The sequence below is a fragment of the Melospiza georgiana genome, chromosome Z (genome assembly GCF_028018845.1).
Source record: "Melospiza georgiana isolate bMelGeo1 chromosome Z, bMelGeo1.pri, whole genome shotgun sequence".
NCBI lineage: Eukaryota > Metazoa > Chordata > Aves > Passeriformes > Passerellidae > Melospiza > Melospiza georgiana.
Window position 1 is genome coordinate 27,288,535 of NC_080465.1, and position 25,811 is coordinate 27,314,345.

The window sequence follows — 25,811 nt, forward strand, 5'->3', positions numbered from 1 at the left end:
CTTTGGACAGGGAACAGAAAATCTGGCTCAAGTATGTTAAAGCTGCAATGAAAGAACATCGCACCTCATCCCCAACATCACAAATTTCTTGGTAAGGCATTTAACATTTTAGTTTGTAGTTGCTCTTGCTAAAATTAAAAACTTCTTTAATAATTTAGTTCTGTCTTTAGATTAAAATTCTTATTTTACTTAATCTTCAAAGTAATTGCAGACTATCTTGTTGCTTAAGCAGGACTTAGGTGTCAATTCAAAGCACCTATGCTGCCTTGATTTTAAAGATCACTTCCATTTAGAGAGATGTTCACTTTTTTTGGTGAGTACAAATTGCTGTTTAGGGTTTGGGTTTTTTCCCCCCACTTTTTTTCCACAGACTATATCCAAATAGCAAAAGCTTCCACCTACCACTCTGACTTCTTAAAATAATACCTCAAACCCAAACCAATGTGCACTTTTCTTTATTTGTGAAACTCTGAAAAACTGGAACTTTTGATTGTCTGAAATATACACTTCACTCAAAGGAAACAACTTTCAAATATACAGTGAAATTGAGTCCCAATTGGGGATTGTGTTGTACAGTTTATATTTCATCATGGTGTCATGGAGAACTTGATATAATCTCTATATATACATTTTTAAACACTCTTCCCTTTTAACTTCACTTGAAGCCAAGTAGGGAAGTACTGTAAGCCTTCCCATAGGTTTTCTAAATGGAGGCAGACATTGGAGCCTGTGACAGGATCCCAATCCACCCATATCTCCATAACACAACTCTATTAGCAGACAGCTGCAATCATTCCACACCAAACACTCAAACAACTTTCCAGAAGGAAACTGGCTTCCTTAATCCACACCAGCATAGAACGGGTCTCTTCACAGTTACAAAGGAACTTTGAGATACCACCATTCACGATGGGTCCTCAAGCTAACGCTGGAAAATCCTCAGGATCATCAGGATTTGGAGCAACAAGCTGCACCTAGAATGGAAAAAAAGAAGTCTTATAAAAATGAATACATTTCAAAAGTATCTGACAGCTATGTATATGTATTTTACCCTCAAAAGGGTTCATTCTTCTACTCAAATGCTATTACTACTAAAGGCTACTTCTACTCAAATTGTATCCCTCAGTATCACAAGGCTTTTATCTCAGAACTTCCAACTGCTATAGTTTCTTTCCAGTGTGAATGTTTTTATAATGCTCCCTGGAGAGGACCAGAAGGTCACAAGTTCTGCAGCACTGAATTAAAGAAAATTTAAGCAGTCTCAAGCAGAATACAGCATATTTTTTGAAGTAGCATTACTATATTTTTACATTCTAGAACTATCAAACATATTGGGTTGTCGTTTTAATCTCTCTGATCTGTTACCATAAAGAACCTCTTTCTTACAGATGAAACAAATGCATCAACACTTCCATATTATTCTGAAAGTTCCTGGTCTTAAAGCATTTTAGTCACAGTAAAGTTTCTGTTAGTATGAAGAATAAAGAAGCCATTTTCCAGTGTACAAATGCTTTTTTTTATTCCAAAGGAAAAGGTAAGTGAAATTTTTATATAATGGTTATATTGAATACATGAATCATCCTGTAGGATCACAGATTTACTGATCTCACTGTTAGTAAACAAAGTATCACTGTTTCACAGAATTTTTTCAAAGAGATACAAGCCTCTAGTTATTTTAATTACTTCCCAATTTATATCAAAACTAATTGCATCCTTTCCTCTAGTTACCATTAGAGCATCAAGTAATCGGACCTTTTGAAATGTATGTGTTAAAAGTTGGGAGCCTGAATCAGTATTTAATTTCAAGTAACATAATATGGGCCAGGAACTCAATATTCATGACAACATACTATAAGACAGGAATTAAAAACAAGTCTATCACTACAGAAATCAAAATTCCACGCAAAAGGGGCAGGACACACACAAACACCATCAACAACAGAAAAAAAACCCCAACCAAACAAAAAAACGCCAAATGAACAAAACCACCACCACAAAATCCATTACCATTACTTCTGGTCGAGGTACTGTCTCTTCAGGTCTTCTGCCACGACCACCTCGTGCTCCTCTGATTCCATAGCCAGGGCGAGGAAGACTCCCAAAATTAATATCCAGCTGAGAAGTTATATCATTCACTGGTTTTCGAAAGACATGAGAATTATCTTCAAAGTCTTCTTTTTGCAACTAAAGAGGAGATCTGATTAAAGTCCACAGTTTTCCATGTATGAGCTTCTCCCCTCCCAGATACATATTCACACTTATATTATTGACTAAGCAGCAGATGAACCAAGACAGCATCTGGAGTAGAAGACAAGCCTTAACTTGTACAGGATTTTAACACAGATGAGGTAATTGCAGCTTCCCAGATGCCTGGGAAATGCATTCTTTGTTGGCTCAGAGATTCCTGGTAACAAAAGCTTCCGAACTCCATACGAACTCCATATACTGGAAAGTACGAACTCCATAATACTGAAGAGGTTTGTCAGAAATATAAATCTAGGAGGTTTTCAAAGAGACTAGAGCATCAGACCTAAGCTACTTACTCCTAGTTATGTCCAAGTAATAGATAAAAGGCCATACCAAAGCTACTTAATCGATGTATTCCTCCTACATGCCTGCAGCTATGAGATCACTGTGGTTTTAACTATGTGTTCCTAATAGCTAGTGCATGTCAGACTACTGCCCAGCATAACTAATGAGGACTGCAGTAATGATAAAGTCTATGTTAACTCATCCCTTACAATGATGAGTCACTTATTCAATGTCTAATTCAGGGATTTCACCTGCCTATGTTACACAGTTCCTGTAGCTCCTGTTCTGTGTTCACTTTAACAAGGTCTCTTGATACTACCAGAAGAGAAACTTCACAGGCAAAAGGAACACATACCTGCTCTCTTCAGACTTTGTGGAAGGTATCTCCCCACCCCTACCACTACCTCTCAGAAAAGAAAAAGGGGATAGTGACAACTCTGACCTAAAAAGTCTCACTAAAAAGAAGGCAGACTCAACAATCTAAAGTGATTAAGCAAGTTTTGAGATTATTATTATAACTAGAGAAGAGATCCATATTCATAAATGCATGTAGACTTCAAGGATCAAAATTCCATCATGCTAGACTCTGTATGCACATACTTCTGTGACCCCCAAAATCTGAAATCTAAGTAAGCTAGAATCTGAAAGAAGCTTCCCCTTCTCTCCTCAGAACTAGTACTTCTCCATGGAATTTCAACCTAAACAACATTATGGAGTGAAATTTAAGAGGAAACTGGGAGGCGTGCACACTACAGCACCACAAGCTCTCCAAGGTTAGTTCTAAGAAGCAGGACCCAAAACAACCACACCCTAAAAATCCAAAACTCGTATTTTCAAGTGCACATTATGATACACACAAGTGCATACTGGCAAGCAAGCTAAGCGGGATTCAAACTGAGGAAAAGAAGTATATATTAAACTCATAAGCCAAGTTTTTCTAGCAGCATTATTAGAGACCTGTACAGGTGGCAGCAGCTGAGCCATAAGGTAGAACAACTTGATATTTTACATGTTTGCACAGAAAAAAGGGGCGATGATGTCAGACAAAGACAACTGTCACACAATTTAAAGCCAGTTTTGGGGCGCGTGTCATTGCAGTGATAAAGCTTAGATATTGTGCTCTTGCCCGTTCAGATTATACTAAAGCTAGTGGAAAAAAAAATAGAGAGTTTCCCATCCCTGGGCATAAAGGAAGGTTGACAGAATTCCTGAGACAGTGCTTACATCGTCACTATATTTTGACTTGTGAATCACCACTGCTTTGGGAGGAACAGTGGATTCTGGCTTCCGGATATTGAATTCAGGCTTTGGTCGATTCCGTTGCTGAAGACTTTTCCACTCATCTAATGTCATTTCTTGAACCACTTCTTCCATTGGCTCTCCTTCAGCAGCTCTAGAAGTTTACAGTTTTAGAGTAAAAAACTTTTTAAAAAAAAAAACAAGAAGATAAACAAGAGCACTTACCTCATTTAACTACTAAAGTAAGGATACTAAACAAAACATTTAGAATATTTCCCACCAAATTGGTAATTTCACTTACTCCTCACAGTAACTTCATGTGATAGTTTCATATTAACGTAACTTAGAGTATTTATTTATGTACTCTGAAATTAATCATATGAACAAATGCTGTCTGCAGCTTCCTGTATTAGTAGTCATCCAGTCTCATCCTGAATTCAAGCACTTAGATTCTAGACAAATCATTCTTCCTTTTGATCTGGCATATTCTTAACCCTACATTTTAATAGTGGATCTACCCATAGTAAATATAACCACGGTTAAAAAAAAAAAAAAACAAAACACACAGAGCAGTTTTAAAACACACCAATTGCATGGTTTCATTGCCTTGTACTGCACAATGACAATATGAGGTGAATTGATTTTTTAGTGTAGCTTTCAGTCATCAAAAATGTTCACCATATGATGATCACACCATGGGATCTTACAGGTAATTATTAACATTTCCTTTGTTAATTTCACAAGATGCTTCCATGAATTTTTTTGTCAGATGTAGCAACAGACAGTATTTATCACTTGGCAAAATCAGACTAATCCTAGTCAAATTATCATTTGTCACTAAGTGCAATAACTATATGTTCTAGAAAACAATACAGAATACATCAGAGGCTGCCTTGCATATTTGTGAACTGTAAAGACAGAAGGTTTTATGTCTGTAATACAGAGATAAGACAAGTTACATAAGCAAAAAAACTTCCCTTCCACTGATCATGCTTAAGTACTCTACTGCCACTTTTCTGCTGCTGATCAAGACAGGCCTGGCCAGGACACCAGGTTTTAGAATACTACAGGTATACATTTAATGATACTTACAGAAAGCTACCTACCTACTAAACAACATCACATACAGGGAGAGCACAACTTCCTACACCACCATAACTGTCTGCTGCATAAACAAGTCAAATACCATGACTTGTACAGGAAAGCCCACACTGATTACTCCAAGATGCTTGAGAAACCATTTCTCCTTACATAGAAAACTGTTATGTGTTACAACAGCAGTTGGAGTTGACTAAGTGTTTCCCTAACAATGACTTCTCTAGAAAGCCCCTTCATTAGAACCTGTCTTGTGGGAGAATGATGGATTTGGTTTTCTGCATTCAGTCAGGGAACAGGCCTAGTCCTTCTTACCAGATTCTGCACCAAAGCATTCATATTTCTTGCCAAAATTAGACAGTATTTTTCTAAACACCCAGCATATGAAAGGGAGAAGCAGAACTGAACACTAAAGCAACCCTTGATTTTAGTTCTAGGATTAACATAAGTTAGTTCTAAATTCACTTCACAGAAGAATAACAAATACAGAAGTCCTACACTACATGCTTGCCCCTCTGACATGCCTTTATGCCCTGTGTTTTGAAAATTCCAGCTTTATCAACCAGAAATTCAAGGTTAAAAGACTGGTAATCAGTCTGTCACTCACTTCTCATTATGATCTGAAACTTTATTAGAAGGACTGTTAGGGAAAAAAATAGTCTACTGGGTTAAATAAAAAGGATACTGGTGAAAGAAGCAGCTACTTCTGGAAAAACACCAACAGATATTGTTGCATCTGTAAGAGCACTAAGAAAACATAGCCCCAAAACCATTTCAATTTGTTGTCCTCGAGAGTAAGAGGCCAAACAACTTCTGATCAATTATCTGAAGCTTCAGTTTTGGGAATAAGTGTTAGAGGAATTAAAGAGAAACATAACTAATAAAAGTGTCTCTATTAGACTGATTTAATTTTTTCCTAAGCCGTATCTCAGTAAATTGCATGTCTGAATTTTGGAAGTCTTTTTTCCTCCTCTTCCATGAACGTTTCACCACATTAGAGAGACAATGTTTCAGTCTTTCGCAAGAGATGCAGAAAGATGCAGAACTGACAGCAAAAAGTACTTGAGAACTATCTATCAATATTTCAATTTGCAAAAGCAAGCCAAGAATGCAAATGGGAGTTTAACAGTGTAAAATAATATTTACTGCATTTTCTGTGGCACAAAGATTGCCCAAAAGAAGGGCAATAGTGCAAGTATTCAAGAATACTGAACAGCTTCTGATTCAGTGGTATGAGATGCTAAAGTGACCCAGTGATTTGAAAACAAGCAACCAAAACAACAATCACCAGAAAGTCCCAAGAACAACTAGAAATACATACACACAGGCAAAAGTATCAGCCACCCAAACATAGAAAGAACCATGAACAAGGCAGAAGTTCTGAAGGAGGGACCTCAACTCCCTGGATTGTGCAGGAGCACTGCACTCAAGTATCTGCTCCTTCTTCAACAACACAGTATGTATGATAAGGAGCCACATAAACAGTTTTGTTTGAAACAGCTGTTATTGCTGGCAGGGTGGAACAAAATCTCAACTGAATAATGTCTTCTACATGGGAACAGATGAGAAGTCCACAGTAGTGCTGCAAGACAAGTCTGAAACACCTGATGCACAATGGGGAATCCTTTAAAGATGTGCAAAGGAAATGTACATAATGCTAAAAAAATTTTGCATATCCATTACATTAAGGCAAGAAATCCAGGAGAAAAAAAAAACTAACATAGCAGCTTCTATTTTTTTAAGTATTAGAAAGACCATCAGGGGACATTGAAATCTCCAGTAGCAGAGTACATTAAAATCAACTGGACATGTTTCAGAAGCAACAATTAAAATTGATCATGCCTTGGGCCCAAAAGACCCCTTTCAGGTCTAAATTGCTATGACCATTAGAAAACACAAGGACATTTGACCACACAGCAACTTGATCTCACAAAAAGCAAAGACAGCTATTCCTTTCAAAAATATACATACAACAAAAACATCCACTTGCCAGTTCCAAAGGAAATACTTGCAGATTTACGCTGCAAATATTTGGTTTTTTCAACTGCAAAGTATGGTTTTGGTTTTTACTCCAAAGGATGGTTTTAATTGCTAGGTTATTAGGGTACAAATTTGTTTTAGGATGTCAAGACTCTCAAGGGGAAGCACCTATGAGTGAAGCACACCAACAAAAACCTGCATACCACATTTTGGACAGAAACTTAATTGCAGCAAGTTATTTTGGGCACCAAGCCAGAATGGAAATGCATTCTGTATATTACTTTCTACCTTCTAACATTATACATTTTTAGTAACTGCTTAGTGTGCGTTTTCATTTTTCAAATTAATAAGCTCCTTGGCACACCAGTAGTCATGCTTACAAAACACTGCCAGACAACTAAGCACAACCTCTGGACATGAACAAACTGAATATACAATGAAAGTCCTAGCAAATCACTAAATGAGAGCCTTCAGTAATAGTTCCTACTGCTTCAGTGTCTCCAGTGGACAACAATAACCCCTTAACTATGCCTTGATTGCTGTGCATACAAAATACCTCTGCTTTTTGCCAGAAGGAAGGTAAATGGAAAGGAATGCCATTTAGCTCAGCTATTCACCTATTATTTTCATATTAAAAATAATGACAGCAGGTCTCTCTCAGATCAGTTTTTCATCATTATTCAGCTGCACAAAGCAAATGCTTAGCTTTTATCAAGAAGTCAATGACAAGAAGCTTTCCCACTAAGCATTATTTACAAGAGCATTATCACCAGCTATAGAAAAGTTTAAAGTTAAATAAGGTAAGCCCAAACAATTGTACAAACTTACTATGGAAGAAAAACACTGAATCAAATACTTATGAAGCTCTGGCCTGATCTAGGAAAAGCTTTCTACCACCAATAAACAACAAAAAACAAACCACAAAACAAATAAACAAATAAGATAAATAGCCAAAACACTGAAGATAAATTGTTAAAGCTTCCTATTAAATAACCAATATGACACATAGCTCCACAAAAAGGAAAACTATCACATGAATAAAAAAGTAAGAAAACCCCACAAGATTAAATACAAGCTCTACAAATACCTTTAGGAACAGCAGTTGATTAGCCCATGCGTTGTACTGAATGAAACCAAAAAATCTAATTTGAATTGGCCAACACAAGTGTGTTACATTGTTCGAACTGTGAAAAGTTCAACCAAAAGCAGTTGTGAGGAAAGTTTATACTTCTGCACTACCTATTTATTTTATACAGGGTCAAGGTTAGGTTTTGCTTTTGCAGCAAAAAAGCCCCCTATACTAGCATGCGGTTTGGGATGATAACTAGAGATAAAAACTGTTGATACACTCAAGATTTGAGGATATGGGAAGAAACACCTTGACTTACATCACACAAGCATAAAAGAAACTCTTATCCAGCAATACTCTGCAAATAGAAGCTCAGGAATAGCAAAATAGAGTCTTAAAGGGAAGACCCCAGAAGTCACAGAAACCCACAGAACCTCTTTTCCAGACCTGCATGGTAATTAGCACCACATCAGAAAGCTCCACACCATCTTCATGCAGACAGGTTATTCCCAACTTCCAAGATTACATTTTTTCACTTGTAATTTTAAATGGAAACACTTCAGACTAGAAAGAGAATGAGAGATGAAACAACCCCAAGTCTTCAACCTCTTTCTCAATGCAAGCACACAACTGCAATAAAGCAGTAGAAAATAAATGGTTACCTTGCAGTCACTGCATTTTAGTGTCAAAATGAGAATGACCCTAGCAGCTGCCCAAGCAAACACACAACCCTGTATAACACTGAGGCTGTAGCAAAAGCAGAAGGTAGCCTAATTTGTGTTATCTGGACAGCAGGGGCAACCTAAGCATGTCAGACCTTTAAGTACATCCTGAAGCCTGAACACCATAGCCTACCAGCTTCTGCTTTTAAACATTAAAACAACTACAATTCCATCTTATTAAGGTGTATGCCATACAACCATCCCTAATGACCTAGGCACTATTCACAGAGTATCTCCTCTTTTAAAATACATAGGGTCACCAAGCTGACACCCCCCAAAAATTAAGTGCAGGGAGATTTATGTAACTCACGTTTTGTATATAGATTTGTAAGCCTTCGGGACAGTATTTGTTGCCCTGAAAGGAGTACACAGTGCTGAACTTTGTGCTTGTAGGTTACTTGCTTTTTTGAATAATTTGAATTTCAGTGGACTATGCCTAAATTAATCTTAAAAAAATATATAAACAGGAGTAAAATCTCCAGAAAGGCTCCCAGTCTGACTGAATATCTAGTGATCTCTAAGAAAGATGAAAGAGTTAAAGATAACTGGCAAATTCTGCTGGAGGCCTTTTCCACCGTACACACTTCTCATGTCTTAAGCTCTACAATGAACAGATATCAGGACATATCTACAAAGAGCTTGAATTGAAGTAGAAACAAGTACAAGCAGGAAACAAACAAAGCAACCAGCAACTGACAAAATTGAAATTTTAAAAAAGTTGAATAACTGTTATCATATTTAGCTAATACAGTGTATTTTTGCCACTGTACCTACACTGCTCACCTGATTTAAATTAGCCTAGAAACATTTTTTCAGTCATAAGTCATTCAAAGACAGATTTCCCCCTGGATATACAGCTTTACCTACATATTAAAACCTACTCTAAAATTAAAAGAATCAAAGTTATATCAACTGAACATCTGACAGGGAAAACAACCTGAACATATAAAACAGGTTTTGTCATCTAGTTAGCTTTATAATTAATAAATTAACCCATATCACTAATATCTGGAGCCGCTCCATGAAGTAAAAAAGGCTTCACAGCAACAAAAGAGGTTGACATACTGCACTGACCATCTTTCACTCACTAGGAGATATGCACCACATCCTCTTTAATTATTCTTTCAATCTTTTACTTAGACAAGACTGTCCAGTTAGTTTTCTTATGCCAGTGTTCACTTATTTGCTGTGACATTGATTAGAATGAAAGCCACAAGACAACAGGGACATTTCTCTCTCAGTTTCCCTATTCTAAGGCTCATGGCATTTCCAGAAAGTTTTTCCAAGTTCTACCATGGCCTCTCAAGAATTGATGATATCTGCATGATATTAGTGATTGGTGAATACAAACTTAGAGTAGCTCACCATATTTTAAATGTGTTTGTACAATTGCATGGGCACCTCAAATATCTGTTGTCAGAGAACAAAAAGCGTGGTTGTTTCTACAAATTAGAGGAGTGGAAAAGGTAAAACATACTATGTAGCTCCTCCTTAAATCATCACCAAATCTTAGGAAGTTAAGCATCACTGTGCAATTAAATGCAATTTCCAACTGTATAAATCAAGCTTTAGTCAGAATAAGGGACATATTTTCCATACTCACAAATACAAAACAAGCTTTTCTATTTTTAAATACATGCACTAGCAAAACTTCACAGTTCACATTTCAAGTGTGCCCCTCAATACAAGTACATCAGTAAGAGTTAATTGTTTCCTTTGCATTTAGACAGAAAATATTTGTCTGACTGTACTTGCTCAGAGGCTCTCCTTCAGATGTCCCTCGCTGTTCAGGAGTTTCTGCAGTCTCCTCCATAGATGCAGTCTGCTCCTTCCCACTAAAACAGTAAGCAAACAAACCAAAACAAAACACATACAAAAAAAACCAAAACAAAACTATGGTCTTCATGACTCACACTGGAAAAAAAAAAAAAAACAAATCAATACATTATTTCTTTTACCAGAATTCCCTGGTAAGGAGGGAAAAAAAAAAAGGGAAAACTCTTTGATCATAAGCAGAAAGATATACTAAGTGACTAGTTGAGCCATTAACAAGTATATTTTGGGAATACTGGGAAAAAATCCTATTTCACTAAAAAAATAAAAGCATGTATGAAGATGAAATAATTCCATTATGAATAATAATCATGATTAGTATTAATTGTCAGTATAACACTGACATTTGGAGTTGCCTTTTTGCTTCTTTTAAAGAATGAAAGTTTGTATTTTCTGTAAAATGGACTTTAACTCACTGTCAAATGACAGCAGGAACTTATTTTCATTCCAGTAGCAGGCATACATATTTTAAATTAACACCTTTTAGCTTCAATGCATGATTACCACAATCAGGACACAGACATGCTTTTAGAATTGTTCAGAGAGCTTTAATTTTATGTCACTTCTACCACATCACAGGAAAACATTGGTAGAAGTTCTGATGCTATTGAACTGAAAAAACCCAAAAAAAACCACCTCAACTAGGAAGAAAATATGTAAATGCCAATAAATACCTTGTAAGTTTATGAAGCCTTCCCTGATATCCTACAGAAGATAGTTTTCTGCCAGCTTGTTTTGCACTATCAGTTCAGAACAATGTTAACCTAGCTGATCCTTTGAAAAGCCAGGGTACCTAAACCATCTACTCTTAATATGAAATTCTGTAGGAGGGAGAGAAGTTAATACAACTTTCAGAAGAATTTGGAGTATCAAGACCCAAAAATTATTACACATAAAGGCCATATTTTTCAAACATTCAGCATGACTGTCTGAATCCATTGACTTTTAAAATTAGATTTGATTTTAAAATAAAATTTTATTTTTTAAAACAATTTTGTCAATCAGTGTGTATGTGGCCAAATATATTTGCTACAAGTTCAAGGCACTACTTTTTCTCCATCCTTTATCAGCCTTCAATTAAAGAGTTCTAGATGTATATGAGAACAAAAGCTACTGGAAAGAGCAATGTATTGCTAGGTACAAAGAATGGATAAATGCCAACATAATCAGTGAGGTTTCACAAATCTGAACAGAAATCAGTACCCCTAAGAGATATACAGAACTGAATGGAAAAGTCCTGATTTTTTTACCTCAAAGTGGCCATTAATCACATTATGCTACTGATTTTTCTATCACTTTAAAATGTACTTCCATGCTATAGTCAACTGAATATTACCTTCAGAACCACACTGAAATGTACTACCATTTTGCAATTTAGAAATTATCTATAAAACTCCAGAAAAGAGACTAGACTTTAAACCCAGTAACAGAGCTTGAATCTTAAAATTAGCATTTTGGAGCAATTCCATTAAATACCATTTACTTGACTATTGAGAAAAATAATAACTTATTTCCATTAAAAGACAACTCCACTCCAGTCAAAAGATTCTGGCTGTCTTAAGTGAACAAACATCATCATGCCTTTGCTTCAATTTAATCTCACCATCATGAAGGAGCCAAGTTAAAAAAATGTAAAATTACATTAATTACAACAACAATAGAAAGTGATGCTTATAAAGCTCAAAATGGACAAGAAACTGATGAAAATGATGATCTAACCCAGGCCACAGAAAATTATGATCTATGATGGGCACAAGTATATGACATACCTTATACCATCTGTCACTGTTCTGTAGTTGCGAGGTCCACCTCCACCCTTTTTGTCATCTGCTTTCACACCTCTAGAGAGGAAAACAATTCTATGAGTTAAGGAGGTTTTTGCCTTTTTTATGACCTCAAACTAAAACCAGTATTGACTTTTTGCCAGCCAGCCTGGATATGGAAGGGAACAGAATACCTAAAAGAGAGTACTGCAGTGCTGACTATTATTTACTTGTATACCAAGTAGGAAACAGCATACAGAACACTTACGTTTTATCATTCCCACTTTGTCTTTCTGGTTCACGTTTTCTTCTTTGGTCAAACCCATCAAAACTTCCAATTAATCCACCACCTCTTCCTCTACCTCTCATTCTGCCTCTTCCCCCACCACGGCCTCTTATTGGTCTTTCATAGTCTAATCTTTCCACTGGTCTAAGAAGAAGGTAATTAGTGAGACTTTTGTTTGTATAGAACAATTAAGAAGAAGAAAAAAATCATATTGTTATGTTTGTGCAGCTATGGGATACATCAGTATGTAACAGCTACAGCACAATTTGTAGAGTGCATCTTTGTACAGTACACACTACAGCTGTTTGGGTTTTGTCATTGAAAATGGACAAACTGAACTCTAGAGGAATTATTACAGCACACAAACAGAATGATCAGCAGTTATTAACACTGAAAACATTACAAAAACTAAAGAAAACATAAAACAGTCAAGTCTTCACAACTTTATATGCAATAGCTCCACCATCTCAAACCCATATTTATATGCAACTGCTAAAATTTCAGACAACTTGTTAAATATCAACTATTGTGGTATAAAGTAAGAACAGCCACATTCTGAAGCATTAAGGGTTAGATGGAATCTTCTAATATTTATGAAGAAAGAAAAATCAACATGCATTCACTGTCCAAGCAGTAAATTCCAGTTTGCAACCTCCTACATGTTCTGCAAGGCTTGGCATGTGAGCTCAGAAACTAACATTATAAATATGCTGCTGACTAGGGGGTACATTTTCAGATCTTTAAATTTTTCAGTTTTGCCTTATGTTGCTAACATTCAACAAAAAATGTACCAATTCAACCCCCAAGGAAGGTGAAACTACAGCTCTTACAGGCATGAAGTAAGTAGTCTTGCAAAAAACCTGCACATTAATATCCTCTGTGAGGGATCTTAGTTCTCTCTGCAGGATACATACCGTTCCACTGAGAATTCCACTTGTCTTTGTGCTCCATAGCGGTATTTCCTGAAAGATGGTCTCCATTCAGTTTTGTCCTGTTTCCCCTCCATGCCTCTGTTACTGAACCCTTGTTGTTCTTCATGCCTGGGAACTCGCTTTGGGCCTACACAAACACACACAGGGATTACTGACAGCTCAATAGTAACACAATTGCATTTACCAAACTACTGACTGAAGTGAGCTGGCTACACATCCAAACCCAAATCCACTAGAACATTAAAACTCCTTATAGCTAATGTCGCCAGACACTGTTTGCTTGAAAGACACGTACTTATTTTACCTTCTGTCTTGATGAACCTGCAAAATATTATGGGTTTTGAAAGTCAGAGATTTCTAGAAAAGAAAGTCTAAAGAAAAATATCATTTTGCTCACAAGTCACAGAGGAGAAGAACAAAAATTGTTTCTCTCATGTTTTCAAGGATCATGAAAGTGTAGTACAGGATGAGGTGGAGAAGCTTCAATGGAAAAGACCAATTGAAAGATGGCAGCATTAGCAAAGAAGGTGAGGGAAAGAGAATGACCCCTTACAGATAGGTGTTGATTGTGAACCAACACACCTCCTGCCAGATAAGCTCAGTTTAGAAGTCTAAGCCTCCGGGTCCCCTAAGCTCATGGCCACAGTATCAAACAACCAGCACAGGGTCACCTCCTCACACTGCTGTTTTGTAGAGGAAAGCACCATTCAGCAACACTAAAGGTCACTGAGTTCAGCTGGCAGAGACCCAAACAGTGAGTAGAAAGACTTCAACACCACTGATTCTAGAACATAAACATATTCCAAGATAAAATATACTTAAGCTTTTTAGAGTTTTATTCAGCCATTGTTGCAGTTGAGGAGGATCGGGTTGGGCAGAATGAATGAAAAGAAATTGTGAATTATAATAGAAAAAACCTGAAGTTTTACACTCAACCTGTATACATCTAGCAGAAGATTACAGTTCTTTATGTGCCTCCTTTCCCGTTTTCCCAAATTCTGTTCTCCCTCTGGGACCAAGATCTCCAGAAGCAAGCCATTTTGTCTGCTAGGCCTCTATATTTAAACCAACACCTTTCTAAGCCAACAGTGTAAGTCAATCAAATAAGGAACAGGAGGATTGGTCTCAGATCTAAGCTACTGTTTCCACAGGAAGTATTGAACTACCGTGGAATGCTGAGCAGATTACTGAACTCAGGTTAGTGGACAAGTGACAGTCCTGGCTACCGCTGTTGCTACAACATAGAGAAAAAAAAAGGCCATTTTATGTCACAATATTAATATGCAAATTAACTCTTAGCCCCAGAGAAATGCCCACATCAGAAGATTTTTGATCAAAGCTTAGGTGGTGAGGATGAAATCTAACACAATTTGTAAAGAGAAAGCTTCAAAGAACTATCCACTTGGTGAATGTAGTAAATAAAGCTTTTTGTTATGCACTAAGAACAGTCATATTTGTACAGAGAAGATAGTGTTATACGTGGTACAGAAGCAACTCCAGCTCTGCTTTTCTTTAAGCTACAAACCACCTGACATAATACACTCCAGTAATTCTCTCTTCTCAGGTTTGAAGTTACTTGAGCCTCAGAGCACTGAGCATATTTGCATTACCCGAATTACGATGTAATCTCTGCATAAAGGACAACTTTTGAAATCAGTTTCTGAGTAAGCTTTTCAAATCAGGACAGTTTAATACAAAGCAAAATTACAGATGATACAGAACAGTACATGCTGTTGGGAAACATCTACTCTACACACATCTCAACTACACTACCAGCTATGTAAAGGTTAATTCTAAATTGGACTCTTGCTTGGGAAAATTACTACTAATTTCTGGTGTCATTTTAGTTATTTTGTTTGGATCTGAGTGCACAAAAATGCATAGAAGACTATGATGTTATTTATTTTTGATCCTCTCTCATTAGCTATCTGAAGCATCAATTATTCTAAAAAGACTCCATTGGCAAGAATGCGGCAGTCAGAATCCCTACATATTTAGTATTAACCTCAATTTCACCTTGAGATTCAAAGAGCTCCTTCAAACTAGCAAAACAATGCTAAAAAAAGAAGATGCAGAAGTAATTTTAAAAAGATAGTGTCTCATTTTATCACCCAGTACTGCTTATAAGTACTTCAAAACAACTTCAAAACAAGTCTCCTTGTCAGACATGTCAGTATATTACATGTCAGCAGCACTGAGCGTACTGGATGGAGCTGTGTGTTCTACTCCAATTTGAGTGCCAGGCTCTCTCACTTTGATTTTAACAGGTGGCTTCATTTACTGCAGATGTATTTTAAACACTAGAAAGTCTTTTACACAGGTAGTAAGTGCCACAAAAACATCTTTAATTGGTTTGACAGACATGAAGTAGTGGATTAAGGCAGTATGCAACACCTGTCTCTCTCTCTAGTAGGACAAGTCACCCTTGGGGCAAAAGTTCATGTAACCTGCTTGTGAATCAGTTCAAAAAGACAGCCCAACTTTCAGCTCTGCATGTAAATAAAACCAGACTGGAGCTTGGCAGCAGTGATAGCATAAGCTCTACAATTTTAATCCTCTGCTATGTCCTAACACAGACTCAGTTTAATTCACAGAGCCCAAGGGCCATCTATCCTTTGGGGGACAATAAAACAAGGCATCAAAATCAAGACAAAGCATGAGCCATCTTGTATATCACTGACAAAGGACTGGGGTACATTTTGAATGCTTGCTTAATAACTGCCTCTCCAAACAGACGCAAATTTTGTCTGCTTGCTTGTCTATATAATCTGGTATGCAGGTTTTCTTCAAAACCACACAAAAGAAAAAAGCTTTAGAGGTCTGTGGATCATCTACTTGAGGCCTTACAAACACAATTCTGAAAACTGAAGATCACTCTTTCCTAGTTACCTAGTTTAGCCTCTCTTTAAAGTGGTTTTTCTGTGTCTTAAAATTACATCTGTAATCTGTATTCACCTGAATATGTGTCCCACCGTTCCCTACTTCACCACAGCTTTCCTGGACTGTTACTGCATCAGCCCAGTCTGTTGGCTAAGCTGCCTATCACTGTACTTTCTAAACTGAGGAATCAGAACAGAGATCTGTGTTTCAACAGATTTAGCCTTTTCTTCCCCCAGAAGAAGCAACTGAACTATTATTAGCAGGAAAGAATCTGTAAACACTAAAATTACCAGGTACTAGAACTAGACAGTGCTAAAGAAAAAAGCTCAGTTGTATGAGAGATATTGTTAAAACTCTAAATCATACAGAGCAAACATACTTAAGTAGTTTTCACTTTCCCCACAATAATACTTCACTTTTAGAATTACTTTTGCTAACACCGCAGCACTTAGATAAAAAGACTTTCTAGAGAACTGTTTTTAATAAGTATGTACGCAGAACTGGCTACGGGAAAAGCAGAAGTTATACTTTTATAACTTGCATTGTTTAGTTTCCCAGAAACTGGATATCTATGTATTAACAGATGGATATAAAATAATGCAGCAAAATCTAGCTGCATTTCCAGTGTTGCTGTCTAGCTCTCAGCAAGTTTCTCCATCTATATAATCCATCCTCAAAAACTGAGACTTTTGCTTGGAAAGAGGTATCTCTAGGTTTTGTGGTTCTTCACTAGCCTGTACTGAGAGAGTGTGCTTTCACTTTTTTTAAATTTTTCATTTTACACATTTTTTTGTAGAAAGTCTTGACTTCAGACAAACACCACAAGGAGCCCAGCTTGCAACTGCTATGAGGGACTATACACTAAAGCAGAAGCCTTGCTGTTTCTCCCACTTCCTAATGTGACAGTGGTAGCTGGCATGCAATTCACAAGCTGAGAGAGGTAACTGCTTACAAAGAACAAATTGGGAAAAGAGTGTTTGTGAAAGGCTCACATTGACAGAAGACTCCCCAGCATAAAAAGAGACCTCTTACAGACCTGAGATACAGAATTCCATTTGTTACCTGAATGGATAGATCTAATCTTTATGGGAAGGAGTGTGATCACCAAAAACATACAAAAGGAGCTAAAAATACTAGAATTGTTGAAAACCACAGTCACAAAGCTGTGGAGAAAAATCAGCATTAATGCAGAACTGATGCTTGGGCTTAATCTATAAATAAAACAAAAAACAAATAAACAAATAGCAAAACCCACCCAAAAAAAAAAAAAATCAGAACACCACAAAAAACCAACTTACCAACACCCGCCACAAAAAAAAAAAAAGGAGGAAACCCCTTTCAGCTTCGAAAGAAGACTATCCTTCTTCCCAGTATACCTCAAAAGGACAAGCAGACCCAAAATAGGTCCAAGGCTATGGTAGAAATATCTTGACCAAACAAAGTAACCAAGAAAACAACTGTGAGGAATTATTTAGGCACAGTAGGGTACTGAAGAACCTAACTACCAGGGCTACGGCAGTTAAGTTATCAAGGCAAAGAAAGTGGAATTGAAATTTGGAGAAAGAAAGGATATTCCAAGTTGTAAAAGGAATAGTAGTTATAGATCACGTAACTGTGTAACAAAAGCAGAACTGATGCTTAAACAATATTATATACAAACATTGTCCCCTCAAAAAATGAACTGTTATGAATTTTAAATCATTAATTTAATTATTACTACTTTAAAAGGATGCTGAATTCAGCAGCTCTATTTGTTCTTTCCAACAGTGAGCTGTATCATGATTGCCATGAGGTGTTTCACTCCAGCCACGTATGGACAGATCTGTAAAATCAGCCTCTACAGACCCTAGATCTGATACTGTTGACCAATGGATCTCCATACTATGCAAATGGAAAACAGCACGGAGGCTATGCATTAGTGAGAAACTTTGAGGCACTTGAAACTGAACTTCTACAACCCTTGCTGATGACCCAAGAGGCCAGACTACTTGCATTAGCAAAAGCAGCCTTGTGGTGACATGATCAGCAAATGCCACTATTTATATTGAGTCTAAGTAAGCCTTTGGAGTGTGTCATGCAATGGGTAAACTATGGAAAAATGAGAGTCCCTTGCTTCAGCAGAAAATAATATTTCTGCAGATAATATTCCTGTAGTATACTCCTGAGCTCATACAAAAGGCTCCAACAAAATGAAAAAAAATAAAATAACTCAAACTTGTAGTCAGATAGGTTTATAATGGCCTGAAGCTTAGGAGCAGTATACTTTGGGATATTATGCAATGTTGGGAAACAGCTTTTCCCAACATCTAAGGTTGACATCAACAGGATTAGTGTTTGGCAAACAATTACACCTAGGATGAACCTCTTGGAGATCAGTGGTTGACTCAGTATGCTAAATCAATGCAAAAAAGCTTTGAGAAAAAAAAAATGTATGCCCAATGGTATTACTGAAGCATTAATTAAGGTATTTTCACAAAAATCCAAATTAGAACCTAAATGGAAGTGGTCACATACCAGCCTACCATGTACTTACTTTGCTGTTAAAGCTTTAGGATATTATGCCTGTTACTTGTAATAACATCACATGTGACATGGAGAGCAGTCAAATGCTTTGAAAAACTTCATGAGGTCTTTCTGATAATAGTGGGAAAGCTTAATAAAAACAAAGGGAGGACTGTTATATACTGAGCTTAGTTAGCTGAGTTCTTTTATCTAAGTAGTTTTGCTTAGCACAAGCAAAGTGCTGAAGTTTAGGCCACAAGCTGCAAACTTTTACCTTGAAATGCTGAATGAGTCTTCTATTATTGTTCAGCTGCAATGAAAGGAGGCTCTGAGACGAGTGCAAACTAAAAGATTAAGAAGTCATGGCTATCATCAGAACCTGCAACCCATCCAGATAAAGACAGCTGCAGAAGAAGAATGTGATATGAACAAGAAGACTCCAAAACAAAAATCACCATTGGAGTAAGATGTGCATGCAAGGTGTGAAGTGTGCAAAGAATAGGAGCATTGGTTGTAAGAATAAAGAAATACCTGGGATTCTGTACCCTAAATCCCTCTGGTGAGGCACCTAGCTTGAGCTGTACCTGTTGCAATACCACAAAATTATTAATGTTTTTTCTCCCGAAACTGGATGCTAGCTGCGGGAAGCCTAGGGTGAATAAACTTATTTAACAACTTATACACAGGCAACTAATCTTTCTTTACAAGAAAACTTCATAACTGGTAATAGTAAAAGGAAATTTATTTTCACTCAAACACTTATTTTGCTATATTTTAGAGAGTAAAAGAATTAATACTCCAAAAACAATTTCACTTTCTCCCCTTTAAATGTGTGTGATTCTAATACCAAACTTCAAACAATAGCTTCAGCTATTGCAAGCAACACACCAAAGAGACATATGGAGTTAGACTCCATCCAGTGCCATTTTGTTTTCATGCATGCCAGTACTTGCTGAATTACAGAATTGCCTACCATAGCTTTCCTTTAGACAATCCTTATGGCACTGTAGTTGAAAGAATGTTATCAGGATAAACTATTAAAAAATAAGAAAATCACAGTCAGTCTAAGATAAAACTCCATAAAAAATTCCACGCCATTTTAAAACCACAGCTAAAAACTCAAAAGCACAGTATTTAGGAACTAAATATAAATATATAGTTACCAGAGTCATCATATGTATAGGAAAGAAGAAAACCTTTTAGAAGTATTAGCAACAAAGGTTTAGAGATTTCAAAAGAACAGAGAGTATTACTGCAGGATCAACAAATTTAATTTTCCTGGACTGGTAAAGAATGCTAGCTCTGCAACTCGGCCTTTTGCATAAAGAGCTGGCAAATGCAGTTTGGTCACTGTGGTAAGAATGAACTGAGTTAACATCGAGTGATGCAGTTGCAAGAGCTGCAACACCTACAACCAGCCTTTACCCAAATCCTCAGCTAATACAGTCTAAAAATCACAAAACAACAGTCCAGAGAAGAGAAAAAATATACCTTTAAGGTCAAAAGTATAGGTTTTGGTAGACAGTTGTTGGGAATTTAGACTAGAGACTGGAAAACAACAGTCCAGAGAAGAGAAAAAATATACCTTTAAGGTTAGAAGTATAGGTTTTGGTAGACAGTTGTTGGGAATTTAGACTAGAGACTGGAAAAGTACAAGGCCGTGGCTAATTTCAAGTCCTGCACCTGCGAGATAGCGTGTCCTTGGGCCTAGCTGAGTATGATAACGAGTGGACAGAGACATGTGGGAAAGAGGGAATGTAGGCCCAAAGGAATGAGGAAGAGTTGATGGTACAGTTTAACCAATAGATCTAAGCTTATTACTTGCTGTATAAGTGTCTGATGCTCTCTTCAATAAATGGAACTTGCTTATCACTCATATTGAGTGTCCGAGTCTCCCCTCACCGACAAATGGCTCATCCCAGACAAACGGACCATTCTGCAACAGACAGTGAAATAGAAACCCATTTTCTCCATAAAAAACAAAGCTTAAAAAGTCATCTCCTTAGAGTTGTGCCATTTCATTATAATTAGTTTGGATTCTAGAGTTCAAAGCATTGCATTCTCTGGCGAAGTCCTCTCAGGAGGTTTGTTTCAAATTGAAAATATCTCCAGAAATTTACTAAAACCTGCTTTGAAAAATTCAGTGAAGAATTACATTTGAAAAAAACAAAACAACAAACCTACCTTACAGAACTTTGTGACTAAACCTTCCACTCAAACACTAAAACATAACACCACAAAAAATCTCTGACTATGGAAAAACTCCTTATATTGCAAGATAGAAGCCTAGATGTGCTTTGAGTCTTTAGAAAGACCCTTTTTCACAGAATAAATATGCTTAAGAAATAATACTAGAATAAAACAAAAATCATGAAAATTAACAAGACTTTTTGTAGTACAAACAAGCAAATACCCTAGCAACTACATAAAACAGTCTGGAAGGGTTCAAAGTAGGGTTTTGAAGATGATCAGGCTGCAGAATATCCAAAAGAAGGCTGTGAAGGTTATGAAAAAGTTGGTGAGTCTGCCTTATGAGAAAAGGCTATCCTCTTCCCAGGACAAGGCTTCATTTAAACCACATCACAGTACCCCGGTATTAGAAAGGCTACAATGATGAAGGCTCTTTTCACAAGGAGTCCCATGAAAGTGAGCGGCTACAGTGGGGACAAGCTGCACAAGAAGAGATTTCATCTGTGTTAAGAATTTCTTTCTGGTGCTACCTTATGTTGAAACAACCTTTTCAGAGTTAAACCCCCATCACAGCAGGCTTTCAAAATGCAACTCAACAAGGTAGCAGATGAGGTCTTCAAGGCTGCCTTTCCTAGGAAAGGTTGGACCAGACCATCCTTCCAACATAGCCTCTCAACACTATTCTGTGATGATTCCAAAAACACTAGTATGAGACAGTGAATTCCATCATTTCAACTGTAATACTAGATTCTGATTCTGCTACTCTGATAGATCTAGATGCTATTTTTTGGTGTTTTAATTACTAATAAGTCGAATGAAGTTAGGGGTAGTTATGCCCAAAATCAGGGGGGGAAAAAATCACTAAGAAAGTCTAGAAACAAAGTCTTAAGATTGGTATGTTTTCCTTTTTTTAATTAAAAGTTTAGCAATTAGTTTAACAATTTAGTAATTTTAATCAATATTATTTATTTCCCCAAACAGAGGTGCACTCTTCTAACAATCCATCTGTTATTAGAAGCTTTATGCCAAACTGGGAGTGCAAGGAGGTTGGTCATTCTCAACTGTCAAGTTGATAGCGCCCTGAATCTTTTATAAAATATAGCAGTTTTGAACCCTACATAACAAACCAACTTTGGCACCAATAAAGAGCTGACCCACTCCCATCCAAAAAACCTCAAGATTTTTTACTCAACATGACACTTGCTTAACATTTGTCAGCTACGTCATCATTTATGTATTCACAATAACTCAGAGGGTTCTCTGCCATTCAGAGCAGACTCACTAACACAGCACATTCAAATGAGGAACACAGTCAAGACCAAGTCATGACTATCCGCACTGGTTTAGCATCTTAAGCACTGTACTTTTATAGTCCTTACTTCCTAACGAGCCCAAGACAAACACACAAAACCCCAAACAGATGCTATGTTTAAAGAACAAAGTGTGTTTTTAAATATAGAAGAGAAATAACTCTTCCTAAAATAGATCTTAATGCCCTTTCGCTAAGGGTACTATAGTCAGCAGTCCTTTCTCCATTTTAAATCAGCAGGAAATTGAAACAAGGTGCACATACTTGTTGTCTCTGTATGAGAAAAGAGATTTCTTAACAATAAATTTCTGCATTAACAAGAAATTTCTGCAACCAAGGTTGCAGAGAATAGTCAAAGACAAGCCACAGAGCCACTGTGTATTGCCCGGAATGGTGACACCTATGGGCAAGCGGGAGGCAAAGGATTGCCTTCACACACTACTACGCTAAGTTACTGCTAACCACCAGATCTTGTTCAAGAACTTTTTCATCAAAACTTGAGACTCTGATGTTCACTGAGCAGACTCCTGCAACTTCTGTTGACAGCCACAGTAAAGTAACTTTTAAATAAAATAAGCTGTTATAGTCTGAGTACTGGTCTTACGAGACTAACTCACATAATAGCAGAAAAATCTCAAAAAGACTAGTTTCATATAACTGCCCATAAAGACCGCGAAAACTTATCTTCCTCTACAAAGGTGCTCATTATCCAGCACATATTTAGCATTGAAGATTCTCTGCTCCACAAACTGCTAAAAATACGTCTACTAACTGCTGTTGGGAAGCGTGTAAGACTGTAAGCCTAAGCAATAGAATTGGCAACACTGGCAACAACTTGATGGAGCAACAACCTATTCAAAAGCCTTTTCCTAGGGCATTAAAACACACAGTACCATTACCGTGAGTTTAACAGGAGCTTTTACTACAGGAAGAAAATATCTTAATAATAGATTATGTGTTAGGCTTCATTGCTTCCTGTAGGAGAACGGGAACTTACAACTCAAGAGTGTGAAACCAGAATCTTCCGTGCAAAGATTCTCAATATTTAGAAACAATCCACCAGTTCTCAGATACTTTAGATACTGAATCCAGCAACCAGAAGCTCAATACCGGGTAAGTAGTAACAATCAGACTCACTAAGACCAGCAACCAGCTCCAAATGCAAGAAGCTATAGCCCACAGAGCCTCCAGCTGCAAAGAGGACTGTGAGGGACATTCTAGTACAAAACCCAACTGACTCCCTCTTTCCCCAAGCAGTACAACGCATCAATACCCAGCAGATGACCACTCCTGGACATCGACTGAAGAGTTACCCCAGGAAATAAGGTTTTATAAAAAGGCCGGCTCACCAATGCAAGCTCAAGGCAAAATAAGCACAGATCTCTGGAGACGACAGAACTCTGAAGACACCAAAAGGCCAGAAAAACCTCACAGGTACCGAGAAATCAAGCCTGGAAACTTCAGACACTGAAGGATACTGTCCAGGGTGACAAGCAATGAAACGCAGCAACAGGACTACTAAACCACCATGAAAGCTGTAGATGCCACAGCGTAGGAGTTTATGCTCTTGCACTTGTCTCTTGGGTATATTGCTGAAGTTTTCATTTACATATCCCAAGGCCTTCTCGGCTGAGAGTGCTCGGCAACATCGTGCCGTGACCGTGCCAAGCGTCACGGCTTGCTCTGAGGGGACTTTCAGGTGCATTCACCACGACGACCCCATCGGGAACCAGGATTTTTCGGCCCCGCCACGACAGCGCTACCCCCGCCACGCCACGGCTAGCGAGAGGCCGGCGGAGCCCGCAGCCACCCACGCCGCGCCGCGGGGCCCGCACCGGGCACCGCAGCGCCGGGCACCACCTTCCCAAACCGGCCGCCGGTCTGGCCCGCGCCCGCCCCGCCGGGGTGCTGCCCGCGTACCTGGCTGCGGCGGCGCCGCAGGGTAGGGTGCAGGGGAGCTCTCCGGCTGCCTGCGCTCCTTCTGGGTCTCCCTCTTGCCGCTGCCCGCCCGGCCGCCGGGCACGGCTCTCTTGGCGACGGCTGCCGCCTCATCGCGCTTCCTCCTCTGCTGCTGGCGGCGCTCGGCCTCGCGCAGGACATCGAACGGGTCCGACTCGTCGTCCAGGAGCTGGCAGAAGCGATTGGCGACGGAGCACCCGAAGTTCTCCTGCATGACGGCACCCACCGGGCTGCCCGCCAGCCCCGCCATCATCCGCGCGGCCGCCTCACCTCCCCGACCGCCCCCTGCGCGCACCCCGGCGGCCGCTGCTCTCCCCCCCCCCCAAGGAGGCTGCCACCGCTGCGCGGGGCCGAAGCAAGTCACACGCCGGGCGAGAGCAGCGGCGGCGGCAGCGCCGGCGGCAGCCCGGCTCACGCGCCGCCCCAGCGACCGCGGCCCGCCGCACCTTCTGCAGCCCCGCCCCGGCCGCCCGCAGCAGCCAATGGAGCCCCACAGCACACCCACGGCCGCCGCCGTCGCCGCCGCTTATAAGCGCGGCCGGGCCCGCCCACCGCCTGCACGCGCGACGGGCGAGTAACAGAGCAGCCAATCCCGGCGCCAGGCTCCGCCCCGTCCCCGGTGCCCAGCTGCGGCCAATACCGTGCAGGATCAGAACTGTCAATCACGCCCGTTAACCCAATGCAGTGCTCCGCTCTATTATTCTTCAGGCGTGTGCCCCGCCAGCGCTACAGCCCCGCCCCGTGTGGGGACGGTCTCCGGCGGCAGCGCTTCGAAGGTGTCGCCGTCACACAACGGTGTCGCCGCGGCTCTTTGCGTACAACCTACATCCTGCAACAAGTGACACTGTGAAAAACGCCAATCACTTGGTTTTATTAAATTTTAAAAGTTTAATAGGAATAAAATGGTTATAAAAATAGTAATACAATTAGAGTAATCATAATTTGGACAATTTGAATTAGGACAATATAAGACAATAGAAACAAGGAGTTACGGACCTCCGGGTACCTTTTTCTGGGCAGCATAAACCCGGTAAAGGACACCTGTTAACAGAGGATTAACGTTTAAAAACACAATAGCCTGTTGCATATTCCAACACCTCATACATGACGCATAAATTCCATTCACATACAGGATTCTCTCGGGGTCATCGTCAACTTCTTCCTCTGAATCTTAACGGCGCCTTCAAGCCTGAGCAAGGAGGGAAGAAGTTAGTTTCTTTTGATAAGAGGGCAATAAATTCTTTGTTTCTGCAAGATTTAGGTGTCCTGCGGTGCTATCTTGCTGCGAGTCCTTTCTTTTAAAAAAGCACCTTACTTAGCATAGTTTCATATTTCTACATTTTGTTATAACCTAAAACTATATTTAGCACACTACTTAAGAGAATTAATACAGCGCAACTTTCTAACACATATAATATCCATTTCGATATTTGCGAAAAGCCAATCACAAAACACGCATTTCCCGCAGCACCAAGGGAAGAGGCGCCCCTCACACGGGGCGCTCCCCGGGGCAGCTCTGC

The 25,811-nt window shown here is 38.9% G+C and overlaps 1 protein-coding gene across 2 annotated transcripts; it reads right to left on the reverse strand.

The window, feature by feature from the left end:
• Window positions 1-439: 439 nt before the first annotated feature.
• On the reverse strand, window positions 440-24,754 carry HABP4 (hyaluronan binding protein 4). Of its 2 annotated transcripts, XM_058044228.1 has the most exons (9): window positions 24,738-24,754; window positions 24,253-24,521; window positions 13,434-13,578; window positions 12,502-12,663; window positions 12,240-12,311; window positions 10,389-10,472; window positions 3,757-3,925; window positions 2,008-2,184; window positions 440-974 (listed from the first exon to the last, which is right to left on the reverse strand). In XM_058044228.1, exons 2-9 carry the CDS (start codon window positions 24,503-24,505, stop codon window positions 918-920), a joined length of 1,119 nt encoding a protein of 372 aa, XP_057900211.1. In that variant the 5' UTR covers window positions 24,506-24,521; window positions 24,738-24,754; the 3' UTR covers window positions 440-917. The 2 variants fall into 2 exon arrangements, with proteins under 2 accessions (XP_057900211.1, XP_057900209.1); XM_058044226.1 differs by lacking the exon at window positions 24,738-24,754 and having other exon boundaries at window positions 24,253-24,582.
• Between the last annotated feature and the right edge of the window lie 1,057 nt (window positions 24,755-25,811).

Excerpts from the sequence above, each read along its gene's own strand:
- HABP4 (XM_058044226.1), bottom strand. The coding sequence starts at position 24,544 with ATGATGGCGGGGCTGGCGGGCAGCCCGGTGGGTGCCGTCATGCAGGAG. Across the intron at positions 13,579-24,252 it reads TGCGGCGCCGCCGCAGCCAG|GCCCAAAGCGAGTTCCCAGG; the intron begins GTACGCGGGCAG and ends GTGTTTGTGTAG. Across the intron at positions 2,185-3,756 it reads AGTCAAAATATAGTGACGAT|TTGCAAAAAGAAGACTTTGA; the intron begins GTAAGCACTGTC and ends TCTCCTCTTTAG.